General features: G+C 38.1%; 1 protein-coding gene across 2 annotated transcripts in view; it reads left to right on the plus strand.

The window, feature by feature from the left end:
* Positions 1 to 22,228, plus strand: part of USP9X (ubiquitin specific peptidase 9 X-linked) — a 162,090-nt gene that overhangs the window by 134,753 nt on the left and 5,109 nt on the right. For both annotated transcript variants that reach the window (XM_049643713.1, XM_049643715.1), the window contains exons 33-44: positions 4,569 to 4,742; positions 7,630 to 7,771; positions 8,923 to 9,676; positions 10,294 to 10,417; positions 11,131 to 11,356; positions 11,890 to 12,019; positions 15,678 to 15,863; positions 16,340 to 16,560; positions 16,651 to 16,739; positions 20,288 to 20,444; positions 20,595 to 20,807; positions 21,116 to 21,211. In XM_049643713.1, the coding sequence (XP_049499670.1) occupies positions 4,569 to 4,742; positions 7,630 to 7,771; positions 8,923 to 9,676; positions 10,294 to 10,417; positions 11,131 to 11,356; positions 11,890 to 12,019; positions 15,678 to 15,863; positions 16,340 to 16,560; positions 16,651 to 16,739; positions 20,288 to 20,444; positions 20,595 to 20,807; positions 21,116 to 21,211 (2,512 nt within the window). The remainder of the gene's footprint in view (positions 1 to 4,568; positions 4,743 to 7,629; positions 7,772 to 8,922; positions 9,677 to 10,293; positions 10,418 to 11,130; positions 11,357 to 11,889; positions 12,020 to 15,677; positions 15,864 to 16,339; positions 16,561 to 16,650; positions 16,740 to 20,287; positions 20,445 to 20,594; positions 20,808 to 21,115; positions 21,212 to 22,228) is intronic.

Raw genomic sequence — 22,228 nt, forward strand, 5'->3', positions numbered from 1 at the left:
GCATACTTTATTGTGAGAATACACACAATACATAAAACATAACAAAATATGTGTTAATGGCCTATTTATGTTGTAGGTAAGACTTCCGGTCAGCAGTAGGCTATGAGTAGTTAAGTTTTGGGGAGTCAGAAGTTCTAGGCAGATTTTCAGCTGCATGGGGGTCGGCACCCCTAACCTTCATGTTCAAGTGTCAGCTATAATATTTAAAGCTTCTTAGGTTTTTTTTTTTTTTTTTTCTTCTTGTCTTTAAAGTTGGAGGAAGAAAGTGTCCTACTTTAGAGAGGCAGCATTCTTTTGTCTCTTAAGATGTTAGTAATTTTTTTTATTTTGAAAACTTCTGATGTACAGAAGTAGGGACAATAGTGTGAACCCCTATGTATTCATCATCCAACTTCGGCGGTTGTCAACTCAGGCCCAATCTTGTTTAATCTACATTCCCCATCTGCTTTTTTCCACATTGTTTGAAGCAAATCTCACACATTTTCACCTATAAATAGTGTAGTACTTATCTCTGGTGTTTTAAAAACATAACCATGATACTATTACCATGTTTTGTGAAAATCCTTAACATCCTTGTATTTTTTTGAAATTGGGATCCAAATGAAGTCCATATACCTCAAATGTTGCTCTGACTCTTCCCTCTTCTAATCTTTTTTCACCCTTGAGATTTGTTGGAAAAAAACAGGTAGTTTTACCCTGTAAAGTTTCCCACCATCTGGATTTTATTGATGGGCTCTCTGTGGTATTTTTGTATTTTCTGTTTTCCTCGGTCTACTGTATTTCCTATAAATAAAGTAGCAAGATCTAGACACTTGATCAGATTGAGGTGGTATTTTTCTCTTTTTTTTGAAACGACAGTCAAAGCTACTTTATAGGTGGTAATGTTTACCTCAGTGAGGAGAATTACATAATGTCTGTCTCCCATGATAACAGCCATTAATCGTCACTGCCTAAAGTATTTCATCAGGGTTACAACATGGCAGTATTCTAATTTTATCATTCTTTGATTTATTAGCTAGAATACGTCTATAAAAGGATACTTTCCTCACCAACAACATGGCTGTCCTCATGTACAATTTTGTAGGAAAGGTGGAATACTTTTTTTAATTAATAAAATTCTCAATTGTATCTTGGTTTTGTTTTTTTACTTATTTTAATTTCTTTTTTTAAATCATCGCCTACTGTGTGTCCTGCACTGTACTAAAATACCACAGTACAACCACCTCACTCTTTGGTGTGTATGAAAGAGGCTGTAATCCTACACAGCAGTGGGTTTTTTAACACTCCTCAGCACTTCTTTAAGGTCTCGCACACAGCTGAGAACAGGGGAAGCGAAGGGTCACCCGACACTCCTGTCCCCATCTTCCCGGCTTCTGTCAGAGCAGCTTCCCTTTTCCCTACAAGGACACTGTTTCAATTCCTTTTGAAACCACTGCTTTGTAGTATGATGGCTTTCCTGTGACTCACCATACAAATTCCTCTGATTCCCCTAAGCCCCCTGCTTCATCCGTAACTGGCTTGCATGCTCCACCCTCCTTCCCAGCTCTGCTTTTACTCTTTCTGTCCCATCACCTGGCATACCACACACCCTCCTCTCTGCCTACCCCAGGTTTTTCGTTCCCCAGCCTGTCCCATCTCTGCCACAAGGCTTTTAGCATTTCTGTTCTTCCTCTTCCAGATTACTCTGACACTTTTCGTGCTTCTATTTTAAAATTTATCATTGTTATAAATCATTTTCTCTCTTATAATATGTTTGTGTGTGTGTGTATTTGTTTATTTTGAGAGATGGGGAGAGAGAATCCCAAACAGGCTGCACCCTGGCAATGCAGAGCCTGATGCAAATCTCCATGTCATGAATGGTGAGGTCATGACCCGAGTCAGGTGCTCAACCAACTGATCCACGCAGGCACCCCTCTCTTCTGATACGTTTGCATTTTGATTTCTAAATTACTTCCTATACTAGTGGAACTTCCAGTTTATCTAGACTAGCACTTCTGGATTATTCTCTTTTTAAACATGTAATATACTCCTCATACATGGGGGTTAATCACATTCCCCACCCCATGCCCAATTTTTTATTTTGGAAATTTGAAACCAACAGAAAAAGCGACAAAGTAGTATAATGACCATCTTTATATTCTCTACCCAGATTTAGCAACTGGTAACATTTTGCCATGCTTGCTTACGTGTATACAGTTAGCCCTTGAACAACGTGGAGGTTAGGAGCATTGGTTCCCCTCACAGTTGAAAATCCGCATATAACTTTTGATGCCCCATAACTGGAAGCCTTTACTGATAACATAAACAATTAACATTTTGTATGTTCTGTGTATTATATACTGTATTCTTATAATCAGGTATGCTGGAGAAAAAATATTATTATGAAAATCATAAGAGAAAATACATTTACAGTACTATACTTTATGGTGAAAAAAATCCATGTATAAGTCCACGTTACTTCAAACCTTTATTGTTCCCGGTGTCAACTGTACTTGGGTTTTTGGTTCTTCTAAACCAGTTGATAGTAAGTTGTAAGCATGATCCTTTATCCCGTCACACACATACATGTGCTTCATTGTATCTGCCAAGAATAAAGACACTTCCTGGGGTGCCTGGGTGGCTCAGCCAATTAAGCGTCCGACTTTGGCTCAGGTCACGATCTCACAGTTTGTGGGTTCGGGCCCCTCATCGGGCTCTTTGCTGACAGCTCAGCCTGGAGCTTGCTTCAGATACCGTGTCTCCCTCTGTCTCTCTGTGCCCTTCCCCTGCTCACACTATGTCTCTCTCTCTCAAAAATAAACATTTTAAGAAATTAAAAAAAAAAATACTTTCCTACTTCTACATAATACCATTATCACACTCAATGAATTCAATTATTAAATTTAATACTGATTTAATAATGCCTAATATGGGGTACCTGACTGGCTCAGTCAGTAGAGCCTGCGACTCTTGATCTCTGGGTTGTGAATTTGAGTGCCACATTGGGTGTAGATCTTACGAAGAAAAAAAAAGGAAAATAAATTATCTACCTTTAAATATTTTTAAAAAATAAAAATGATGCTTAATACTCATCATTATGTATTCTGATTTCCCCCAAAATATTCTTTGTAACTTTTTTTTTTCAATGCCAGACTGGTATCCTGGAAGGAACCACAAGAGGTGATTACCTCTTTAGTTTTCTTTAAAATAATGTCCCCAACTTGTCATGATTTTATGGCACTGAAATTTTTGAAGAGTTTAGACCGGTTGTCTTGCAGAATGTCTCTCACTTTGATTTGTGTGATTATTTCCTCATAATTAGGTTCAGGTTACACGTTTTTTGGCAAGAAAACTACAGTAGGTGGTATTAAATGCTTCTTATGGCATTATATTGGGAGATACATGGTATCAGTTTATCTGATTATTGGTGATATTAACCACCAATTGATCAGTTGTCTTAGATCTATTCATTATGAAAGTACCTTTTCCCTTTTGTAATTAATGGTTGACTACATGTTTGAAAGTTTGGGGACAATCGGTGATAATTTGAAATTAAGTACAATGGATTGGTGTCATTTCCAATGGTGAAATAAATTGATTTTTTTATTTTAAACTCAACTGTATCAAATGTGTTAAATATAATTGGAATAAGATGATTTACTATGTAGAAAAAATGTTACAAATACTGTATCAAAAGACAATTCCTCTACCATATTTAAAATACATTTGTCATAATTCTTAGAATGCTTTCAAACTTCTATTCTCTATGTCACTCTGTAAATAAAAATTAGATGTCATTAATATTTTCCAGCAGTGTATAGGTTTTTAGCAGTGTCTGGTCTCATTTTTGTGAAACACCCAGTCGAAGACTTGTTTTCTCAAGATTGGTTTGCATACTTTACTCATTACTCAGACCATGTCAAACCTTTCTCTTTTCACTTGGAAAAAGCAGTTTAATTAAGATTAAATAGGGGTGCCTGGGTGACTCAGTCAATTGGGTGTCAGACTTTGGCTCAGGTCATGATCTCACAGTTTGTGAGTTCAGGGCCTGCATCAGGCTCTCTGCTGTCAGCTCAGAGCCTGCTTTGGATCCTCTGTCCCCCGTCCCTCCCCCACTCATTCTCTCATGCTCTCTCTCAAAAATAAACATTTTTTTTAAAATAAATTAATCTCCGCACTGTACCTATAACATGAAATTTAAGCAAAATGAAAGAAATAGTAATTTATAACCTTTACCTAAGAGTGAGATCCACCACATGCTGTCTTCAAGTAGAATCAGAATGCATGCACTCACCATGTTACCTGAAGCAGCCAGCTTTGTTGGATCCTGTCATACCTGTCAGCCACACTGGCAGTTTACAGTGACGCCTCTTGCACTGGAGTGCACTTTCACTCTGAGCCTCAGTTTCTCTCCCACTACACTCTATACATAAAGAGCGTTTATTTTTTTTTCTACTTCTGTAGTTGAGGGGGGAAAAATGTGTTTATGTATTGTCATTTGTGGTGTATCCCTTTTCTTCTCCTGAAAAAAGATTGCATATGTTGTTAGAGTATGACATGTTACATATTTTATTCCATTTATTTCTTAGGCTTTGGGGTGAACCTGTTAATCTGCGCGAACAGCATGACGCTTTAGAATTTTTTAATTCATTGGTGGATAGTTTAGATGAAGCTTTGAAAGCCTTAGGACATCCAGCTATGCTAAGTAAAGTCTTAGGAGGTTCCTTTGCTGATCAGAAGATTTGCCAGGGCTGCCCACATAGGTAAGTGCCGGTTATCTATTTAAATTGTACTGTTGATTTACTAACAAAAATAAAACCTTGATTATGTACAAGAGTGGAGTATGCCACCAATTTATATGCCTCAGACTGGATGAATTACAGTGTGGGTACCTCACTATTGTGGGTTTCGATTTTGTGTGTGGTGGTGGTGGTGGCTTCATGGAGGTTTTTGGTTCTTTGTTTGCTTGTTTTGGGGATTTCGTTTTGGTTTGGGTTGGTCAAATAACTTTTGGTTCCTTTTGATTTATGTGTGGTCATTCCTGGGGAAATCAAATAACATTTTGCATGTAGCTACAGGTGTTACTTATAAATTTGCCCTTTATGTTAGAATTAAAGTAAGCAAGCTTAGGAAATGACAGGCATGGAGTACTATTTCCTCTGTAAGTGAAATACTAATTTTTTAAAAAAATTTTTAAATGTTTACTTTTGAGAGAAAGAGAGCGTGAGTGGGGGAGGGGCAGAGAGAGACGAGACACAGAATCCGAAGCAGGGTCCGGGCTCTGAGCTGTCAGCACAGAGCCCGACGCAGGACTGGAACTCAGCCCGTGAGATCATGACCTGAGCTGAAGTTGGACACTTTAACTGACTGAGCCACTCAGACATCCCTAATTTTTAAAATAGCATTGATTATGGTGGGGTACCTGGGTGGATAAGTTGGTTAAGCGTCCAACTCTTGATTTTGGCTCAGATCATGATCTCATGGTTCATGACATCTAGCCCTACATCAGTCAGGCTCTGTGCTGACAGTGCAGAAACTGCTTGGGTTTCTGTCTCTGGCCCTCCCCTGCTTGTGCTCTGTCTCTCTCAAAATAAATAAACATTTAAAAATTAAAAAATAGGGGCGCCTGGGTGGCTCAGTCGGTTGAGCGTCCAACTTCAGCTCAGGTCATGATCTCACAGCTCATGAGTTCGAGCCCCGCGTCAGGCTCTGTGCTGACAGCTCAGAGCCTGCAGCCTGCTTCAGATTCTGTGCCTCCCTCTCTCTCTGCCCCAACCCACTCGCATTCTGTGTCTGTCTCTCTCAAAAATAAAATAAACATCAAAAAAAAAATTAAGATTAAAAAATAAAACAGCATTGATTATGGTGTGAATATCCTTAAAGTATGTTTTCAGTAGAAAACAAAGCAAGAGTTGACTGAACAAATTGTGTTTTTGACTTAAATGGGAAATTAAGGGCTCTTACTGAAAATAGTTAAACGACTGTTATAGTTCACTCTTGTAGGTACATGTTTATCCCTGTCACATGGAAGTTTTACTTCGGAACTTCTCTTGCATGTTATTGATTAATGTTGCTTTCATATCACTTTTCACCAAAATATCACAGTAAGACCGTGTTTTCTACAAGCCCAAACATTATTATATATAGTATTGTGTGTGTATATGGCTGGTGGGAGTGCTTCATAATTTTGGTCAAAGGGAAATGATTGGTGGAGAGGTAATGAGAAGTTTCTGTGAGGTTAAACCGTTCACTCAGAACAAGACCCATGTATTGTTCATGTAGCCTGGACAACTTTTGGTCCTTTTGGAAGATCTTTTGCATTACGTGGGCAATAAAACTGTCATTTTAACCTTTTGTTTTTAAAATAGCCACCTTTTTGGTCATTTATTCTAATCAGTCCTTCTTGGTTTGTTTTAAACTTGGTTTTGTTATGTTTTCAAAGTTATTTGGAAATTATTGCTTTTCTTTGCTAAGTGAAAATGTCCAGAGAGCGCGATCATAGGTAAGATCCCTAAAGTTCAGATATCTGCTCCACAACTAAGCTAGTTTTGTTATTAGCACATGCCAGAAGGTTATGTAAAGAATCCCAAGTCTGTCTGTTTTAGAGTATTATTTGTGTAGATCACAGGTTAACAAATGGTGCACCATAGGTCAAATCCAGCCTTGCATCTGTTTCTATAAAGGGTTATTGGAACATACCCATCTCTTTACCTGCTCTCCGGCTTCTTTCCCTGTAACAGCACAGTCACAGAGACCTCATGGCCCAAGAAAAGCTTGTAATCATTACTTTTTATAGAAAAATGTTGCTGGCTTCTCATCTTCAAGTGCCCTACTTTTTAAGTGAAGTCATAAGTTTTGACTCCTTTTTTCTCTTTTGTGGGTTGTTCCTTCATTATAATAAGTAGCAGTACACTTAATATCTACTTCATATTCCATTTGTGCCACTTAAAAATACCTTTGTCTACCTTTTTTCCCCTAACTAAACTGAAAAGCCCTAAATATAAGGGACTGTCTTCAACAGTGGCTATTCCAGAGTACTTTTATCAAAGGCACTTTGAATATATTTGTTGAATGAATTTGATGGTTGAGAGTGTATTCCCCACATCCCATGTTCTGAATTTATGGAATGTGTCTCCTCAGAAATCTGAAAATCCCCTTAGTAGAAAATTTCCACAAGGTGAGATTCTATCTCTGATAGTTGACCTTTCCCGATGTTTCCAGATGTTGATGAATTCATGCTTTGGTCTTGGCATGTATTTAACCACCTAAACAGGTGACGGTGGAAGCAGCCCAGTAGACTGTAAAGACTTTAAGCTGTGAAGCTAGACAGACCGGCTTCAAAACCGTTTTGCCTAGTCATCTTGACCAGATTAACCTTTCTGAACCCCTGTTCCTTCATCTCTGAAATGGAGATGGTGCAGGTTTGTCATGAAGACCAAGAACCCGGTGCATAGATAGTGTATAAACAACTTAATGTGGTGCCCAACACTGGATAAGTGACCCAAAAACATGTCATTTATTGCTAATTTTCTGTGGCTTACGGGTTTCATGTTACAAGTATCACAAATTTAGTTTTCATTAAGTCTGTAACTAAAAATGTTTAGAAAACTAAGAAATCCTTTTTGATTATTTCTTAAATGATACCTTTAGATACGAGTGTGAAGAATCTTTTACGACTTTGAATGTAGACATCAGAAATCACCAAAATCTTCTTGATTCTTTGGAACAATATGTCAAAGGAGATTTATTAGAAGGTGCAAATGCATATCATTGTGAAAAATGCAATAAAAAGGTATGACTTATCCAGTTTTTTAAAGTAATTATGTTTCCCTTTAATGGATTTGAAAGTTGATTGCTTTTGTCATCAGAGTTCACCCTCTTTTTATTCCCTACCCTGCTTTGTTAGAGTGGTAACAGAAGGTAGTTAAGATAACTGATATAAAGGTTTTTCAGGGATAGAAGATTGAGAGAAATTAGTGCCAGAAGGGCTAGGGAAATGGGTGAGAGTGAACATATTAGAAATCATAATAGTTTAATACCACATTCTCTTCTTGGAGTTCCACATACTCTTTCCATCCATGTCCAGCCAAACTGCGATTGAACCCCTCAAAGCTATAGAGCTGGTGGGAAAACATTTCTCCTATCATATCTAGTTATTGTAAGGACCAAGAAGTTTACTGAAACCTTCATTAATTTGGTCACATGAGATTTTTAGGCCCACCTAATAAAGTTTTATCTCTGGGCACTTACAATGTGTATCTTTCTGGGCTCCCAAATTTTCTCACGTCCCAGTCACCTGTATTGTTTTGACATTTGCACACCACCTAAGGAGATATTACAGTCTAGAGGTGGAGACGAGAACTGTAAAACCATACTGCCTGTCACCCACGCTCTGAGGCTTGAGGCAAGTGACACCATCTCTGTGCTGCTCCTGATCCCCTCCCCACTCTCCCCACTCTCCCACTACCATTCAGTCGTTCCTGTCTGGTGGGCTGTTAAGATTAAACGTGCTACTGCTCAGGCAGTACTGAGCATACTATCTGGCACTTAATGGCCCAGGAAATACTAGCTGCTATTACATTTCTTCAGTTGGCTCAAAACAAAGCACACCTTCATTAGAATAACAATAAGTGTCAAACAAGTAACAATGATTAGATGGCAGTGACAATATAGAAGCCAGGCAGGCAGTGAGTAATGTCTGCCTCACTACTGTTTGCAATTTGTAACAAGTGGCATCAGCTATTTCCATATTAGTGTTAGCATTTTTTTAAATACCCAGTGTGACAGAATCACCTTGATTATATTCATTGGCATGTGTTTTCATTTATAACCTCAGATTTGTCTTAAAGAGAATTTAATGCTATAATTTTCTAGGTTTGTTTTTTTTTTTTTTTTGCAGTGGATTATAAAAGAACATCTAGTAACTTGCTCTGTTTATTTTAGGTTGATACCGTAAAGCGCTTGCTAATTAAAAAATTACCTCCTGTTCTTGCCATCCAACTGAAACGATTCGACTATGACTGGGAAAGAGAATGTGCAATCAAGTTCAATGATTACTTTGAATTTCCTCGCGAGCTGGACATGGAGCCTTACACAGTTGCAGGTGTCGCAAAGCTGGAAGGAGATAACGTAAACCCAGAGAGTCAGCTGATACAACAGAATGAGCAGTCTGAGAGTGAGACGGCAGGAAGCACGAAATACAGACTCGTGGGTGTGCTGGTGCACAGTGGTCAAGCAAGTGGGGGACATTATTATTCGTATATCATTCAAAGGAATGGTGGAGATGGCGAGAGAAATCGCTGGTATAAATTTGATGACGGTGATGTAACAGAGTGTAAAATGGACGACGACGAAGAAATGAAAAACCAGTGTTTTGGTGGAGAGTACATGGGAGAAGTGTTTGATCACATGATGAAGCGCATGTCATACAGGCGCCAGAAAAGGTGGTGGAATGCTTACATACTTTTTTACGAACGACTGGATACCATAGACCAGGGTGATGAGTTGATAAGATACATATCTGAGCTCGCTATCACCACAAGACCCCATCAAATTATCATGCCATCAGCCATTGAGAGAAGTGTGCGGAAGCAGAACGTGCAATTCATGCATAACCGAATGCAGTACAGTTTGGAATATTTTCAGTTCATGAAAAAACTCCTTACATGTAATGGTGTTTACTTAAATCCTCCACCAGGTGAGCATCAAGAATTTAGCTTCTTAGGGGTGCCCGAATGGCTCAGTCAGTTAGGCGTCCAACTTCGGCTCAGGTCGTGATCTCACAGTTCAAGCCCTGCGTTGGGCTCTGCACTGACAGCTCAGAGGGTGGAGCCTGCTTCAGATTCTGTGTCTCCCTCTCGTCCTCTGCCCCTCCCCCTGTTTTGCACATATGCACTCTCTCAAAAATAAGTATTTTTAAGAAGTAAGCTTTCATTTAAAAAAGAATTTACCTTCTTAGTGATGAAGCAGAACTCTTAATTTACTTGCAGGATTTCCTACAGGCGTCGACACATTTGCATTTTTACTTTGGGCTACTTTAAAGCCATATTTCAGATGACTTACCTTTGAGCAGCATGTATTTTCTTGCTATTTGGAAAGAGAGGAGCTTTTGTTTATTATACCAATTTGGTTTTGACTCCAGCATTAGTTTGAAATACCCTTTACTGGAGTAAGAATTTCATAAGTAGCCGGGTGGGGTGCGGTTAGCAAAATTAAGACTTCTGGAAATCAATGGAAATGCAGACTTGTTTGAAAATGGAGCTTAGACATAGAAATTTGCTTGTTTGTTTTTAACGTATCTGCATTTTTTTATAGGGCAAGATCACCTGTTGCCTGAAGCAGAAGAAATCACTATGATTAGTATTCAGCTTGCTGCTAGGTTCCTTTTTACCACAGGATTTCACACCAAGAAAATAGTCCGTGGCTCTGCCAGTGATTGGTATTACTTTGGGTTTTCATTCCTATTATACTTAGTTTGGTTCTTTAATATATGGCTTTATTTTTTTCAAATCATGATAATGTTTCAGATCTAGAATGCAGAATACAAAAACTCTTGGTAGCAGTAGTGAGAGAAATCATACTAAAATAATTATGTGGCCTTTTTATTGTTCAGAAGCTGGCTTTTGCTTATGTTCTCTTGTGTCATATCTTTGACATCCCTGTACAAAATATTACAGGATGATACTTGAAAGTCTAAGCTATTTAATGAAGAAATTACTAGTTTTAGCTTCCCTAGATTAAATTCTGCCATAGATTAAAAACATAAATAAAATGAGTCTCCTAAATTACAAACTGTGAAAGTATAGAGGCCATTATAATACCTCGATTTAATGATTTTTATGTGTTCATCTAGTGGTAAGATTTCAAGGGAAGGTTGGGGGAGGGATTGTTTTTGTCATCGAACCTAGGAGTGGTTTGGTAATGAATTTGTAGCTTTCATTTCTCTGTGTTGTCACTTTGTGAGAATAGACCAAGTTGTAGTAATCCTCTGTCATTTTCATATTGGTACTGGAAGCAACCATTGCTGGTTCTCTCCCTCCAGTAGTAAAAGAAGGTCTTTGATTTTTATTGGGTTCATAAAGACCCAAATCTGTACTATATATGAGACACGTCATTGAATTGGTATTCATAGATTTTTGTGTTTTGTCTTAGGTATGATGCATTGTGTATTCTCCTTCGTCACAGCAAGAATGTACGATTTTGGTTTGCTCACAATGTCCTTTTTAATGTTTCAAATCGCTTTTCTGAATATCTTCTGGAGTGCCCTAGTGCAGAAGTGAGGGGTGCATTTGCAAAACTTATAGTTTTTATTGCACATTTTTCCTTGCAAGATGGGCCGTGTCCTTCACCTTTCGCATCTCCTGGACCTTCTAGTCAGGTAATTGCCGGGTTTTCTTTCTAATGATTAAATGCTTACAAATCTCTTTCCTGGAAGTTGAAGTCACAAGTATATGTACATCTGTTTCATATGTTTGCCTAACAAGTGTGTGTGCACACACACCATACCACTGATGTCTAGGAGTTCCATTGAAGGTACTTGGCAGCAATGAATAGCTATTATTGACTGTTCATTCAGTTACATACAGTGGCTTAATTATACATATTGTTATGTAGGTTATTTCTAAAGTTGTTTTTTTTTTTAACGGACTTGCATTTATTAAAAATTAAAACAGCATGGAAGGCTCTATAATGAAATCTACCTCAGATCTTCATTCCCTTTCCTAAGAAGCATCCCTTTTTGATCGTCTCTTGTGTGATTGTTCCTTCCAGAAATTTCTGCCTGGATTGAACTTACTGTGTGAACACACGTGTGTGAGTGCACGCGCACGTGTATCCCTTTTTTATGCAAATAGAAGTACATTGTACCTATATCTTGTCACTGAAAAACAGCCAATGTTTTATCCTTTACAGGCTTATGACAACTTAAGCCTGAGCGATCACCTACTAAGGGCAGTTCTAAATCTCTTGAGAAGGGAAGTTTCAGAGCATGGGCGTCATTTGCAGCAGTATTTCAATCTGTTTGTAATGTATGCCAATTTAGGTAAGAATTTAAGTTTTTATGATTGTTTTAATCTATTAACTGGCATAGTCTTTTAAGCCACGTAATGAAACCTTCTTTACTGCACTTTTCACTTTGTACTTTATTTATGTGTATCTCTGCAATAGACACAGGTCAGGATCTGTGTCTTAGTCATATTTTTAATGTCTGGATTTGAAAATACTGATTCCTAGGCCCCATCCCACACCAACTGAATCAGAATTCTCAGAGCTAGCACAAGGAATCCACCTTTTCAAAAAGTCCCCAGAGGGTTGTGAATATTCACCCAGGTTTGGGGAAAGGACTTACTCTGTACGTAAGTTTTTGTTGAAGTAAACTAAATTAAAGTTAGAGATAATATAAATATTCTGTTACCCTATTATTTATGTTATTATCTCTGTTTAACAAGACTTTTCTTTTCAAAGCAACCTTTCTAACATCACCTGATCAGTGATTCAATAACACTTACCTTAAAAAGTATGTTATCCTATCTTATATTTAGTCTCTGTTGTTTTTGATTGTATTCAAATTTTGGTGTTTCTCCCCAACTCGATTGCAAAACTTTGCTGCGCACTAGCCTCAGTAAATGTCGAATGAATAATGAGGAATATTCAGAAATCCTTCCATTGACATTTTGGTGTTTGTTAATTGGCTTTGTATGAGGTAAATTTCCTATGGTTGAGGTCAAGAGTCGCATGCTCTTCTGGCTGAGCCAGCCAGGTGCCCCTAAAATTATAAAAATTTCTTACCGACCAAGTGTTAGTGCACTGATCCCCAAATGATTTATTGAGACATTCCATTTAGAATCTTAGCGATGATAATATTTGGCCAGATTGGGAACTGATTCAAAGACTTAGGTGATTTTTTAAAAAACTTCTTTAAAAGTTTAAAAGAAAAAAAAAACACATATATCCAAAATTAAGTTCCAGAAATACTCAAACATCCCTGTCATTCCATGTTTGTTTTGTATGTGAACCTACTGATCACCAGTTGATCTCTGGCTCTTTTAATATAAGCAACATTCCACTTTTTGTCTCTGTAATTGGTTTTTTCCTTTATCTCTCCATACTAGAGATGCTTGGTTATTTGTAGTTGAGAAGGGAGAGAGTATTTATGACACAAACAAGCAAGTGCAATCTGCATTTCAAACTATGAAATATCAAATTTAGGCATTCACAAAAATCCTATTTTGTTCAACTCTCTTTTTTAGGTATTGCCTATTCACAAACCATACATCATTGGTCCATAATGTAATTAAAATTTCCCTGCTAAAAGCAAATACAGATCCGTAAACTTTAACATGAAATTCTTAAGACCACATATGCTTTCGGGTTCAGAATTATTTAGATTTAAGAAAGGTAAGGCGGTATATATATCACACATTATGTAACATCCCTATAGCAGGATCCAAGACAGCACCTTATAAACATACACAATATTTCTGCAGTAAAACACGAATAGTGTTAATTCGTGGGGATAAATGAAGACTAGAAATAGCCTCTTGTCACTTCAGGCTAGCTTTTCCCAGCAAACACATTTTGGCACCCAACTTTATGAAATAATTTTGTTTATATTTATGGTAAGAGCTTTTTGAATCTCAGGATTTCAGATAAGGGATTGTGCACCTGTATTCATTATACCTTTTGGAATGTGACAATTAAAAAAAAGTGTCTTGTCTAATGGGGTATAGAAGCAAATAGAAAGATAACTGACATAAAGTATGTTAATGGTTATAATAGGGAAAGTACAAAGTGCTGTGGTAGTATATCACAGGGATACCAGATCAGATTTGGGGAGTTTAGGGGACTTAATGGAGAAGTTGATGTGGGAATTGGTTGCTGAGTTTTCCATCCAGAGTGAACAGCAGATGCAGAGACTTAGCATAAACTCAGTTTGGATGAAGTGAAAGTTATTCAGTCTAGAATTGATCTAAGGTGGCGATGGCAGGAGCACTGGACAGGATTCTCTGATCAGGATATTGTGGCAAGCCTTGTGAGGGATTCTGGACTTCATCCTGAGGGCATTGATGAACCATGGTAAGAGTTTTTAAAGGACATACCTTGTAGAAAGATCATTCTGACCACAGTGTGGGATGGATTGTAGGGAAATGAGACTATAGATTGTTAAAATGATCTATAGCAGAAGATCGTTGTGGCCTGTACTGGGGAACAGACAGTGGAGTGGGGGGGATCCAAGTGGACAGATTCTGGTACTTTGCAAAGTCAGTAGAAATCAGTGATTGGATATTAAGGAGAGGGGAACACAGAAGAGATGTTAAGAGTGATGCCAGCTGGGAATTTACCCAAGGGATATAGGAGTGCTGATGCATATAGGGGCACATGTACCCCAGTGTTTCTAGCAGCACTTTCAATAATAGCCAAATTATGGAAAGAGCCTAAATGTCCATCAATTGGCAAGTGTATAAAGAAGATGTGGTTTATATATACAATGGAATACTACTTGGCAATGAGAAAGAATGAAATCTGGGCATTTGCAGCAACGTGGATGGAACTGGAGGGTATTGTGCTAAGTGAAATAAGAGAAAGACAGATACCATGTTTTCACTCATGTGGATCTTGACAAACAGAAGACCGTGGGGGGAGGGGGAGGGGGAAAAAACAGTTACAGAGAGGGAGGGAGTCAACCCATAAAGAGTCTTTTGGATAGTGAGAACGGACTGAGGGTTGATGGGGGCTGGGAGAGAAGGGAAGGTGGGTGTTGGGCATTGAGGAGAGCACTTGTTGGGATGAGCACTGGGTATTATATGGAAACCAATTTGACAATAAGTTATATTTTGAAAATTTGCCCAGGATTCCAACTGAATAGATAGTGGGGGCCATGTATGGCCGGGGGGGGGGGGGGGGACCGGAAAGACATGGATAAGGGGAGTGAACGTTCAGTTTGGGCAAATTGAGTTTGAGCCTATTGGATACCCAAATAGTGATGTTCATTATTCAGTAGAATATTTAAGATATTTGTCTGTAAGTCTTCTGGAATCCTCTGGGTGAAAATAGCTGGAACATGAAGCCATTAGAGTGGGTTTGATCATTCAGGATAAGCATACAGAGGGAGAAGATAGCCTCATGTGGGAACTTTGAGGCGCATTGATTTTTCAGAGACGGAGGAAGGAGGACTCACAAATGAGACCGAGGAGAGGAGGTTGAAAGAAAATGTGAGAGGAATCCAAGTAGGAGAGGAAGTAGTTACAGTTTAGAACTATTCCTTAGCTTTGCTCCAAGAAAGGGGGAAGAAGCCAAATTTAGGCATGGTTTTCAAGCAGCTTAGCTGTGGAAGAAATTGGAGAGGCAGTTTACATAAGAATTCTTGTTTCTCACTTAGTTTTCATCATCCTCCCTAACGATGAGGATGGCACTGTAGGTTAGTCCCCCCAGACGCTCAGGCCATAGAAGGTGGTCGTTTTCTTTATGCCTGGTTTGACTGGAATGTCCTGGTCTTTATTTCACCATCTTAAAACTTAAATCCGATTAAGTGACATAGCTTTTCTGTTTGGTTAAATAATTCTCTGAGTGCTAAGAGTGGTCTTGTGATTATAAAAATTACAAAAAAAATATTTTATGTAACTACTGTTATTACGAAGCCCTTACCATCTGAATTCTTTTCTCTTTTGTAATTCTTCCCGCTTCTTCGTCTTTCACTGTAGGTGTGGCAGAGAAGACACAACTTCTAAAATTGAATGTACCTGCTACCTTTATGCTCGTATCTTTAGATGAAGGTCCAGGTCCTCCAATCAAGTATCAGTATGCTGAATTAGGCAAACTGTACTCGGTAGTGTCACAGCTGATCCGCTGTTGCAATGTCTCTTCAAGAATGCAGTCTTCAATCAATGGTAAAATCAAATGCCCCATTCTTTACATTGGGTTTTAAATACTGCTGGCCATATGTAGTGCCCAGTTAATTACTTTTAATTCTGAAGATGTTTATAAAAACAAGAGTCCGACTATCTGTGCTTTGGAATATTTTGTAATATTTTGGGTTCTATACCTTTTTCACCTGTTTAAAGGGGATCTTTTTTTGTCTACTTGCTACTGAGGTTGATACCTTATGAAGTAGTTTACGAATTAACTTTTTATATAGGAAAATGGCAGTGTTGGCATTTAAAGTTTGCATCTTATTGTCTTGGTCTGTCTGGTTATTGTAATGCCTGATACTCCTTTCTTCATTGTTTCATTGTACTTAGGAATATTGATTTAAAATGTTACTTTTTGAAAATACAAAATTCATAAGCTGTTTTCTGTGGTGAAGCCTGTAGATTATTGTGGAGAAGCCTATTCGTTTTTCATTGATGACAAATCTGTATTCTAGGTAATCCTCCTCTTCCCAATCCTTTTGGTGATCCTAATTTATCACAACCTATAATGCCAATTCAGCAGAATGTGGCGGATATTTTATTTGTGAGAACAAGTTATGTGAAGAAAATCATCGAGGACTGCAGTAACTCGGAGGAAACTGTCAAATTGCTTCGTTTTTGCTGCTGGGAGAATCCTCAGTTCTCATCTACTGTCCTCAGTGAACTTCTCTGGCAGGTTAGGAAAATAAACATTCATACGTCTCTATAATTTGTCATTTGTCATTCCTTTAAACAAGTTATTTCACCGTGTCTTTCCTGATTTTAGGTTGCATATTCCTACACTTACGAACTCCGGCCCTATTTGGATCTGCTTTTGCAAATCTTACTGATTGAGGACTCCTGGCAGACTCACAGGTTTGATCCTCTTTTTTACTTGCCCAACTTTAGACTAACTGAAATTGCCAATCGGCACTTTTTTTTTAATACCTCCTGGAGATCTAATAAATGTGTCCTCTTAAAAGCTTAAGAGTGAATAAAGAGTTGCCCGTGTTGCATGCTTACCACTAGCCGTCAAATTTTTTTTTAATTAAGTAAAACTAGCATAAGCTTTTGGTAAATATCTTAATTTCATTAATGACATGCTAGGGTTCTTTTAAAATTAGTCACCTGAGGTAAGGTAACATTTGGTTATCTAAAAATAGTCCTTAGGTAAGTTAAGCACAGTGAGTTCTCATTATTCATGGTAGTTACATTTTCTAAAGTTGCTGTGAACACTGAATGGGGAAGTGCTGAACCAGTGCTCCTGGGGGAAATGTGGGGTTGGCTTCCTGCAAGCCTCTGGTTGTGTTCGTGTCAACCAATCTATACGTAACCTTTTTTAAAGTGTGCTTTTTTTTTTTAAGTTTATTTCCTTATTTTGAGAGAAGAGAGCAGGGGAGGGGCAGAGAGAATCCCAAGCAGGCTCCACACTGCCAGCGCAGAGCCCGACATGGGGCTCAAACGCGCGAAACCGTGAGACCGTGACCTGAGCCGAAACCAAGAGTCGGTCACTCCACCGACTGAGCCACCGAGGTGCCCCCTTCTTTTTTTTTTTTTTAACTGAGGTTATCCAGCATAACTGTCCCCTCAGGCTTTCTCCGGAATTCCTCCATTTGTTCTTTCTGTCCTAAAGTTTAATGTATTCTCTTTAATCCCAAGAATTATACAGATGATGGTGAAGTATGGAATTAGTTGACAGAAACAGTTCAAAATCTATATAATGGACCGCCTCCCATCTGTCAATATAATAATTAAAACAGCAACTTGAAAACAAGTTCTATAACAAAACACTTAAAGAGAAATTACAATTTTGAGTCTTAGTGGGGATTGCAAATACCAGAATTCATGAATCCGTATTTCCAGATTATCTCCAAAATTACCATCGTAGATTCAAGTCATATTACTGTTTGTAAAAATAGCCTTAAACCAAAAATCAGTTTTCAGGAGACAAAAATCAGTAGTTCCAAAACTATAACCGTGTATTTTGAGCACTATCCAGTACCCTTCTCAACAGGATTCTAGGATTTGACATTTTTCTTAAGAATTGTTTTTAAGGGGGGCACTCGGGTGGCACAGTTGGTTAGGCATTGGACTCTTGACTTTAGCTCACGTCATGATCTCAAGGTTCATGAATTCAAGCGCCGCATTGGGCTCTGCAATGACAGCATGGAGCCTGCTTGGGATTCTGTCTCTTTCCCTCTGCCCCTTACCCCACTGTGCTATATCTCTCTCTCAAAATAAACAAACTTATTATTTTTTTTGAAAAAAGGTGTTTTTAATGGAATCTTTCACTCTTTTCATTTAAAAATGTTATAAGCATGTATAGCTTTAAAACAGTTGGTTACATCTTAGTTCTCTTGAGTTATTGAAGCAAGCAGGAATGGGAAAGGCACGTGTGCTGGAATAAATATGGACAGTTGAGTTTTGTGTAATGAGATTAGTAAGGTATTGTTACTATGAATCACTGGCCCAAGCTTGAAAATAATTTTCTCATAGCTTTGAGTTCATTCGGTAAGCAGTGTATGAATATTTACAGAGTATCTGTCTACCATGTGCCTGGCACTAGCAGGCATTGGGGAATAAAGCAGGCAAAGATAATATTGATCAAAACAGTATTTGAAAGCAGTTAATACTAATGGCAAGAAGATGTGATGTGGTAGAAATAATGCCTTCTACTTCATTATCACTTGAAAAAACTGAAGGCAAAAACAGTATACACTGAAGTGTTTCAGATTAAACAGCAAGAAGCCTGTACATGATTGATTAGTCTGAAATTATTAAACCTTGCAAAATTGCTGAAGTCATGATTTCCAAACAGAAGATTTCAGGAATGCATGTAATGCAGAAACAAAAACCAGACTTGCGTTTTTATTTGGAAACATTCTCCTAAGTAAAATTTATGGTTTATGTAAGGTTTTTTGTTTTTTTGTAATTCCTGACTATACAGGTAGTGTTTCTTTATGGAGGTTAAATTCACCATTTTAACTGGTTTAAAGTATACAATTCAGTGGGTTTTAGTACATTCACAGTGTTGTACAATCATTACCACTATCTAATTCCAAAACATTTTTATCATTCCAAAAGGAAACCCCATATGCAATTAAGCAGTCACTCCCTATTACCCCCCCCCCCCCATCCCCCAGTAACGACTAACCTGCTTTCTGTCTCTGGATTTGCCTGTGCGCTTCATATCAATGGAATCCTATAAAATGTCCTTTTGTGTCTGGTTTCTTTCACTTGGCATAATGTTTTCAAGGTCTTCTGTGTTAGAGCATCTGTCGGTACTTCATTCCTTTTTATGGCCAAATAACACTCCATTGTATGGATATACCACACTCTGTTTATTCATTCATCCATTGTTAGACTTTTGGTAGTTTCTACCTTTTGGCTGTTGTGAATACTACGGTGAACATTTGTATATGTGTTTTTTTTTTTAAACCTCTGTTTTCAATTCTCAGAGTAGAATTGCAGGAAGGTAAATTTTTTATTTTACTTTTTTTTTTTTAGTTAAACTGCAAAGTATTCATAACATAGGATTTACCATTTTAACCATTTTTAAGTTAGAATTCATTGCCGTTCACTCTGTTCATAATGCTGTGTTACCATCACCACTATCCATCTCTAGAACTTTCTCATCCCAAACTGAAACTCTGTGCCCATTAAACCATAACTCCCCATTACTTCATGTCTTCACGACTCAAACATGTTGTAGCCTATGTCTTAATTTTATTCCTTTTTAAGGCTGAATAATAATCCACAGTGTCTATACACCCCATTTTGTTTACTGGTGGGTGAGGTTTTGAACACAAAAGAAACAGGGTGGTTTTTTGCCGCTATAATTTTTTTAAGTTGCTTATTGAGGTAGGGGGGAGAACAAGAAATCATTGACTGTATATTGTTCTTTTGGGACTTGGCACAAACTGAAATGAAATCACCCATCTTTGGCAAATCAGCTAAATTGTAGTAGTATTGGTGAAAATTACTTTGTCGTATAGCACCTCATGATTAGAATTCAAGGTCATTTCGTACTTCCAAATTATATCACTGTGTCACAGTCACTGATTTCTAACTTCCTAAAGAAATGCAGCTTTATAAAAGGGACTGACTTGAAGCAAACTCTTAGGTACAGCAGTTATAACATTAGTTGTTAACTTTAAGTTTGTATTACTCTTAGTGTCCTAAATTCACTTCCAGTAATGTATTTGAATTACATCACAAAATCATTTTGGATTGGTAACAGGTTGGTAAGAGCACAGACTGCTAGGTGGCTGCCTGATCTTGGGCAAGCCGTTTAACCTGTCAGTACCCCTTTTCTCCTCTGTTCAGGGGTTTGACAGTAATGACCTGCTGTCTAGCATTAGTACATTCAAGGAATGTTAGCTGCTGTTTGATCTTCCAGGTTTTTATATTTGGTTCTTTTTCAGAATTCATAATGCACTTAAAGGAATCCCAGATGACCGAGATGGGCTGTTTGACACAATCCAGCGCTCGAAGAATCACTATCAAAAAAGAGCATACCAGTGTATAAAATGTATGGTAGCTCTTTTTAGCAATTGTCCTGTTGCTTACCAGATTCTGCAGGTGAGGGTTTTTTCTTACAGTTTTGTAGAAATTGGAATCCAAGTTAGGGATTCCATTTTTAAAAAAAGGAATAGTGGGAATTTGGAGTTATTTTAACTTTGAGAAATATTCCAGAGCCTTTTACATACATGGTTTTATTTTCTTTTGAAGGGCAACGGAGATCTTAAGAGAAAGTGGACCTGGGCAGTGGAATGGCTTGGGGATGAACTTGAAAGACGACCATATACTGGCAATCCTCAATACACTTACAACAACTGGTCTCCTCCAGTGCAAAGCAATGAAACATCAAATGGTTATTTCTTGGAGAGATCACATAGTGCCAGGATGACACTTGCAAAAGCTTGTGAACTCTGTCCAGAGGAGGTAAAAAAAAAAAAAAAAAAGAACGAAAGAAAGAAAGAAAAAAGAGCCACAAGTGTATAGCAGATAGAAATGAAAGAAAGCAATTTTTTTCCTTTATAGGCCAGTGTAGTCTTCAGTTAATGAGGGAGCCGCCTTCTAGAGAAATTTCTGAAATTGCCTGAAATGTAGTCTCTCTGAGAGAATCCAAATCAGGTTTATTCATCTGCTTTACATTTGTTGCTCTTCAGTAAAAGGAAAGTTGTGAGTCCGTTTTGTAGGTTATGTAGGCAGTTTCAAGTTTATTTTTATCTTTAAATATTTAAAATTAGGAGCCGGATGACCAAGATGCCCCTGATGAGCATGAGTCGCCTCCACCTGAAGATGCCCCGTTGTACCCCCACTCACCTGGATCTCAGTATCAACAGGTAAATGGGGGGCCGGTTTTTGTTTTCATCCCTAGAACCTACTTTTATGCTTTAAAGGATGACTAAATTTTTTGTTGTGACTGCAAAGGAGTAAAGACTAGACTACCTTTAGGGCATGATCAAAAGAATAATCGTTGGGACAGGGTCACAGTATGATGTGTTTCAGCTCCTCCTTGTTGTGTTTTCCTGGTCAAATAGGTGCCCTTCTTTGTACTCCTATGTTACTAAAACTGTGTGACAATTGATGTCCACATAAAATGATACTTAGTAAAAGGGATCATGACATTTCCTGTTAGAGTCTACAAATGGATTCCAAAGACATTTAAGATGTGGCAATGAAGGAAATTGTTCTTGGTTACTTAGCCTAACCAAGACTTCAATGACAGTAACAACTGTTTAAAAAATACCAAGGATTTGACAGATTTCCATAAAATTTCCTATAAGATCAGTAGCTAAATAAATAACATTTAAATGATGAAATTTTCTAAACGAGAACTTTTCCTTCTAAAACCAGATGTGACTAATTCACATCTTTTGAGGCAGTGATGCTCAAACTTGAACAAGCATCAAAAATTTTTCCCCTGGGAGCACCTAGATTGCTCGCCAGTTAAGTGTCTGACTTCAGCCCAGGTCATGATCTTGTGATTCATGGGTTCAAGCCCCACATCGGGCTCTCTTCTGCCTCTGCTGTCAGGACAGAGCCTGCTTCAGATCCTTTGTCCCCTACTCTCTCTGCTCCTTCTCAAAATAAGTACGTTAAAAAAAAAAAAAAAAAAAAAATTCCCCTCTTGGTCAGAGGTGGGGCACCTGGGTGGCTCAGTAGGTTGAGCGTCTGACCCTTGATTTCGGCTCAGGTCATGATATCAAGGTCTTAAGGTCATTGAGCCCTATGTGGAGCCTGTGCTGTGGAGCTCTGCACTAGCAGCAGGGACCCTACTTGGGATTGTCTCTTCCTGTCTCTCTGCCCTTCCCCTACTAGCTCTGCTCTCTCTTTCAAAATAAATAAGCTTTTAAAAA

This window comes from Panthera uncia, chromosome X (assembly GCF_023721935.1).
Source record: "Panthera uncia isolate 11264 chromosome X, Puncia_PCG_1.0, whole genome shotgun sequence".
Taxonomy (NCBI): Eukaryota; Metazoa; Chordata; class Mammalia; order Carnivora; family Felidae; genus Panthera; species Panthera uncia.